The following is a 7108-nucleotide window of genomic DNA, read 5'->3' on the forward strand; positions in this document are numbered from 1 at the left end:
CTGCACCGTGAGCACCGGCACCGTGAGCACCTGCACCGTGAGCACCGGCACCGTGAGCACCGGCACCGTGAGCACCTGCACTGTGAGCAGCTGCACCGTGAGCACCGGCACCGTGAGCACCTGCACCGTGAGCACCGACACCATGAGCAACTATATGCCAACAAATTGGAAAACCTAGAAACAATGGATCAATTCCTAGACACATACAACTTACCAAGATTCAATCATAAAGAAATCCAAACCTCGAACAGACCAGTAACAAGTAATGATATTGAAGCTGCAATGAAAAGCCACCCAGCAAAGAAGACCCTGGGACCCAGTACTTCACTGCCAAATTTTATCAAACATTTAAAGAACTAATGTCACTCCTACTCAAACTATTCCAAGAAATAGAAGAGGAAAGAATACCTCCAAGCTTAATTTATGAGGACAGTACTACCCTGATACCAGAACCAGACAAAGATGCAATCGAAAAAGAAAACTACAGGACAATATCCCTGAAGAATACAGATGCAAAATTTCCTCAACAAGACAGTGTTTCAACAGCACATTAGAAAGATCATTCATCATGACCAAGTGGGATTTATTCCAGGTATACAAGGATGGCTCAACATACACAAATCCACCAATGTGACACATCATATTAGCAGAATGAAGGACAAGAACTATGTGATTATTTCAATTGATGCAGAAAAAGCATAAAATTCAACATCCCTTCATGATAAAAATCCTCAAAAAACTGGGTATAGAAGGAAAATACCTCAGCACAAGAAAAGCCATATACGAGACTCACAGCTAGTATCACACTGAATGGGGATAAAACTCAAAGGCTTTCTTCTAAATCTGGAGCAAGACAAGGATGCTCGCTTTCACCACTGTTAGTCAACACAGTACTGGAAGCACTAGCTAGAACAATCAGAGAAGAGAAATAAAGATAATCTAAATTGAAAAGCAAGAGAATTATCCTTGTTTGCAGACGATATAATCTTACATTTAGAAAAACCTAAAGACTCCACACACACAAAAAATTAGAACAGATAAATTCAGTAAAGTTGCAGGATACAAAAATCACCAAACAAAAACCAGTAGCATTTCTACATGCCAACAGTGAACAAATCTGAAAAAGATATCAAGAAAATAATTCCATTTACAATAGCTACAAACAAAATAAGATACCTAGGAATTAACTTAACCAAAGAAGTGAAAGATCTCTACAATGAAAACTACAAAACACTGATGTGAGAAAATTGAAGAGGACACACACAAAAAATGGTAACATACTCCATGTTCATGGACTGGAAGAATCAATATTGTTAAAATGTCAAAACCACCCAAAGCAATCTACAGACTCAGTGTAATCCCTATCAAAATACCAATGACATTCTCCACAGAAACAGAAAAAATAATCCTAAAATTTATATGGAACCTCAAAAGACCCTGAAGAGCCAAAGTCATCCTGAGCAAAAAACATGACAAAAACAAACAAACAAAAAACCGGAGGGATCACATTACCTGACTTCAATTTATACTACAGAGCTACAGCAACCAAAACAGCATGGCACTGGCATAAAAAATTTATACTACAGAACTACAGCAATCAAAACAGCATGGCACTGGCATAAAAACAGACACACAGACTGATGGAACAGAATAGAGAACTCAGAAATTAAATCCATACACTTACAGTGAACTTATTTTGACAAAGGTGCTAAGGACATACCTTGGGGAAAGGGCAGTTTCTTCAATAAATGGTGCTGGGAAAACTGGATATCCATATGCAGAAGAATGAAACTGGACCCCTATCTCTCGCCATGTACAAAAGTCAAATCAAAATGGATTAAAGACCTCAATCTAAGACTTCAAACTATGAAACCACTACAAGAAAACATTGCGGAAACTCTCTGGGATATGGTCTGGACAAAGGTTTCTTGAGTAAAATGCCCAAAGCACAGGCCACCAAAGAAGGAATGGGCAAATGGGATCATACCAAGTTAAAAAGCTTCTGCACAGCAAAGAAAACCATCAACAGTGAGGAGACGACCCACAGGATGGGAGAAAACAGCTGCATAAATACCCATCGGAAAAGGGACTCACAACCAGAATCCATAAGGTGCTCAAACTCAATAGAAAAAAAATCTAATAACCCGATTTAAAAATGGACAGATCTGAATAGACATTTATCAAAAGAAGGCATACAAATGCCAAACAGGTACTTGGCAGGAACGTGACAAATACTCATCTCTGAAAAGCTGTCCATGCAGCCCCAGTCTCTCCTGTAACATCTGATGTTCCTGGAAGGTCCTCTTGACAAGAACAGGTCTGGTGGTCTCACCAGCAGCACACATCGAGCAGGAAAACTGCAGCAAAGCTGAGCAGCTGCCGACTGCAGGCCTGGCAACAACCAGGGCACCCTTGCAGGGCGAAGTCCATAAGCCACCCACCTAAGGGCGGCACAGGGCAGTTTGTTCAGGGCCTGCTTCACAACTGCACGGCCATACGTCCGTCCTGCCTGCCTCGCCGGCGTTCTGGATGCCGTCAGTGTCCTGGGTGGGAGCTCCGGTCATGTGCACGTGGGGAGATGCAGTAGCCCCTGGCACACTGGGACACCCCACTTTCCACAACTTCAGACACCACCGTCCCGGGGCCTAAGGCTCCAGGGCGGCTAGACCACCCACATCCTGACCTTGCTCTGAGGCTCACCTGGCTGAGCTATCTGAGCGAGCTCTGAGGCCTCCGAGCCTCGCAAGGAGGAGATGAAGTTATTTCTGGGCCCTTCCAGTGAAGTTGAGTGATTTAAGCCGAGTCTAGCAGGCTGCTGGAAGGTTTCCTACAAGTCAGAAGGCAGTCAGGACCTTCTGTGCAGAGGGGATGGGGTCCCAGGGCTCCAATCCCTGGGTTGTTGAGGGGCTCGAGGTGTCTGCAAGGAGCGCACAGTGAGCTCCAGGACGGGGTCCCAGGGCTGATCAGAGTAAAAGGGGCAGCACCCGACTCCACATGAAACTCACATGAAGGGCTGTGCAGGGTCTCTGCTAACAGGATGCAAACCCCACTGGGAAGAAATGGGCCATGCTGGAAGAATTGTCTTGGGCCACACGTAAAATAACACTAACACTAATGATGGCTGACGAGCTAAAAGTAAAAAAATCACAAAAAAAATCATAACATTCTAAGAAAGTTTATGAATTGGTGCTGGGCGGCATTCAAAGCAGTCCTAGGCAGCACGTGGCCCGCGGGCCGCAGGTTGGACAAGCTTGCTTCAGATCAACGATGTGATGTCAGCTTTCTAACAGCTACTGATACAGAGTAGGCGGTTCATGCATAGCTACCAATACAGTTACAGCATGTATAGACAGCTATCGACACGCAGTTACGGTATTTTTACAGTTACGGTACAGTTACACTGAGTTACACCGTCTGCAGCTAGCTAGAGAGTTCCAGTATTTACAGAGAGTGCCACAGAGTTCCAGTATTTATAGACAACTATCAATACAGTGACGGTATTTTTAGGCAGTGACGGTATTTTTAGACAGTGACGGTAGGTTACACCGACAGCTATCAGCTATGCAGCTTCAGTATGCACACAGAGCTCTCCATAGAGTCATCACACTGTTTTGAGGAATAAGACTTGGCCCACGACACAGACACCACGTTCCTTGCGGGCCATACTCTGCCTCAGGCTTAAGGAAGGTGGGAGAGAAAACCAGCCGGCTGCCTGCACTTCTCACTGGGCTCTGTTCTTGCCCTGGCCCCCTGAACTGCCCTCCGCAGCCCAAGTATTCAGTTATTGCCAGAAGTGCCTGCTGCCAAGTGCCAGGCAGCATGGACACTGACCCCGCACTCTGCCCACTTTCTCCCCACCGGGCAGAGCCTAATGTGCTCGTGGGCCCTCTGTGCTGCCTGGTGCTGAACCCACACCAGCTCCAGGAGGGGCTGGCCAGCACACATGGTGACTCAATTTCCGCTGGCCTGATGAGACCAAGGGGGTGAACGAAGGCTCCTGGTGGGGAAGGGTCACCCTGTGTCTCTGCGCACAGCCCCAAGGCAGCCACACTACCGCTGGAGGGAGAGCGCCCGGGAATGAAGCCTGGCCATGGAGGCAAAGCAGGGGCATCCTGGGCAGGTGCTGTGTCACACCTACAGCCGGCCCGACAGGTGGACCCCAGCGCACAGACGAGGGAGCGAGTCAGGGCTTCCATCCTGGCCCGAGAATACCCGAGTGACTCTTCAACTCACCACCTCCATGCCATTTCCCATCAGGAAACCTACCTCTGCAAGGCTGAAACCTGGAGCCATGCGTGGTGAAGAAGCCAGACACAGAAGATCACGTCTGACTACGCTGACAGGTAACTCAGACACAGAAAGATCAGAGGTCACTCAGCTTCCCTGGGGGCCACAGTGTGTGGCGTTTTAGCAAGTCACTGGGGTCTCAGATCCAAGACATGCCCTCCAGGCCAGATTCTGCCAGCAGTAAAGCCGACACTCAGTCCCATCTGTAGGACTCCTGCCTGCCTGCCTGCCCGTCTCTCGGTGGGTTCCAAAGCCCAACAACATAATTATCCCCAACAAACTAATCCTGACTGCACTCTTCTCCCAGGCCAGGTCCACCAACCACGGTGCCTTTTCAGGAAAGTGCATCTTGATGGATGGGAGCACTAAGGAAGCTTCTGCAACTGCTGAAGCACACACCGTGTCTAAGAGACAATAACTACACAAGCCATCCTTTCTCACACCCTTGGAATTCAAAACACCAAACATTAAAACAGTTCAGCTCTCTCCTAGTTTTTCCAAGATGTGAATAGGAACATCCTGTGAGTAGGAATAATGAAAGGACATTTGGTGCATGAAGCATTCTGAAAAAAGAACAAGTGAGTTAGTTAAAAATAGCACGTCAGCCCGCCTGTGGTGGAGAGAGGAACAGACTGTCCAGGAGAAACACCAGTTACCTGCGGGACGTCATCAAACAGTCGCTGAGCAAAATGGGAAAGCACGTCGTCCACGGACTTCCCGTTGCCAAACTGGATCACCGCACCTGTGGCTTCAATGGCGGCCACACGGACCTTCCAGTGCTGGTGGGAGATGGTCTGCATCAGGGGCCCGATCAGAGACTCCGACTGCATGTGGAAGTGGTCTGAGGGACAGGGAGGCCCCCAGTTACCAAAGCTGCTCCCACACGCCTTGCCCAGCTCTGTGGGCTTTCAGAGGACAGCTGCCCGCCTGTGAGCTCCTCACCTCCCTTCCTCTTCCCCTCCAGGTCCTTGCTGCAGGAACAGTAAACAACTCAGGCTGCCAAACAGAGCTCTGTACCGCCCAGCACAGGAAGAGGCTCAGGGACAAGTGTCCCACCTTGATGACACCTGTGCAACCCAGGGGGCTTAGAGGGACCAGTAGGGAAAGGCTGGGGGTGCAACCCCATTGTGGCTGAAGATGGGAGAGCCTGGACCTGCTGAAGCCAAGGTGGAGGCCTGAGGGGGACACTGGAGGCCACAGGAAAGAAGCCGAGCCCAGAGGACAGCGGGGAGGCTGCACTCCCAGCCCCAACTGAGACCAGACCCCAGGCTCCTCCAGGAAGCTGGGCCAGAACCACTCTAGGCAAAGCCACTGCACTTCCTATTTGTAAAGTCCCCACAGAAAGTCAGAACAAGAGGTGGTGGGTGCCTGTAATCCCAGTTACTTGGGAGGCTGAGGCAGGAGAATCGCTTGAACGCAGGAGGTGGAGGTTGCAGTGAGCCGAGATCACCGCATTGCACTCCAGCTTGGGAGACAAAGTGAAACTCCCTCTCCAAGAAAAAAAAAAAAAAGCCAGAACCAAAGAGTCTCTGGCATCCACGCTGCCTCTTGCCTCAGCTCTGCACTACTTGGGGCTTGTCTGGGAAACCGTCATTCCAGTGAGACTTTGGGTGAGCTCTTCAACCTCTCTGCCACTGCCCAGTGTGACCAAGGCCAGAGGCGAGGCCCCCTACCCAGGGGAGAGGAGGGCCAGAGGTGCTGGAGATGAGGGGATGCTCCAGGCAGAGGCACAGTCCCTCACCCCACAGCAACCATGAGCACATACCCTGGCAGGCTGTGCTCGGGGCAGGGGCACAGGCGGGCATGGTGCTGTCCTATGGAACCTACGGTCCAGGGAGGGAATGTGGCAAGGCTGGGAGGAGCTCCCTGGAGGAAGCAGGAGCACCCGTGGGGCTGATGTACAGAAGGCATAGGGAAGTGGTTGAGGGCTAAAGAGAAATACATTAAATGCCAGGAATTCTCAATGGCCGTGTCCAGACCAAGGCTCTTCCCGAGCTCCACAGGAATTCTGGACCATGTGAAATCCAAAGTTAACCAACGTGGAAATCTCGGCATTTCCCCAAGTCCAGCTTTTCCTTTACTTCTGGAACCTATTCTCCACGCAGCTGCAGTGATCTTTTAAGAACCTGAACTCGGGTCTACTACTCCTATTGACACCCCCTGCACTTTCCACTACATTCAAATCATCATTGGGATATCACTGGGACGGCCTGAGCTGGCCAGATCTCTCACTGCTTTCCTGCTCCCTACCGCCCACCGATTTATAGCATCGGTGTTCCCCTCTCTGGAAAGCTTTCCCGCCAGCAGGAAGCCGGCGCCTGCTATCATTCCACATCCCAGCCAGAGGAGGGAAAGGGCAAGGCCCTGCAGGAATGGCCAGTTAAGGAAACAGAACGACCGGATCAGATCAGAGCTCTAAAACTGACGCGGAACGTTATAAAGTAGAGGGGAGAAGCGGCCTCCTTCCACTTAGGACAGTGGTCCAAACCAGAGAGGGAAGGCAGGGGAGTAGGATGAATGGGACAGAAAGTGAAATGACCAGAGCAGACTCTCAGCGTGTCTCCTCAACCAGATGCAAGTCCTGCAAACCCCCAGAGGGAAGGAAAGGGGGCAGCTATCGGGGCACACACCACCCCAAACTGCTTAACAGGAATTTCCGCGGTGGTTTCCAGGGATCTAGATAGGAGAGCTGGCTCGTGGGCCTGGGTGAGGGGGCTCAGGCAGGGAGGAGGGTGGGGGGTGAGAGTCGCGGGACGGCGGGATGCAAATAGGAGGACGGCAGAAGATAGGCAGGTGGAGGGGGCACAGGGAGCAGGCAGGT

At 50.3% G+C, this 7108-nt stretch overlaps 1 protein-coding gene across 1 annotated transcript in view; it reads right to left on the reverse strand.

Annotated features, from left to right (window-relative positions):
* The window catches only part of DNAAF5 (dynein, axonemal, assembly factor 5), a 60512-nt gene extending 54960 nt beyond the window's left edge, over positions 1 to 5552 (reverse strand). The window contains exon 1 of the mRNA XM_011977570.1: positions 4944 to 5552. Within this exon, the coding sequence (XP_011832960.1) occupies positions 4944 to 5117 (174 nt within the window). The 5' untranslated portion in view covers positions 5118 to 5552. The remainder of the gene's footprint in view (positions 1 to 4943) is intronic.
* Positions 5553 to 7108: the final 1556 nt, after the last annotated feature.

The sequence above is a fragment of the Mandrillus leucophaeus genome, unplaced genomic scaffold, assembly GCF_000951045.1.
Source record: "Mandrillus leucophaeus isolate KB7577 unplaced genomic scaffold, Mleu.le_1.0 Scaffold180, whole genome shotgun sequence".
NCBI lineage: Eukaryota > Metazoa > Chordata > Mammalia > Primates > Cercopithecidae > Mandrillus > Mandrillus leucophaeus.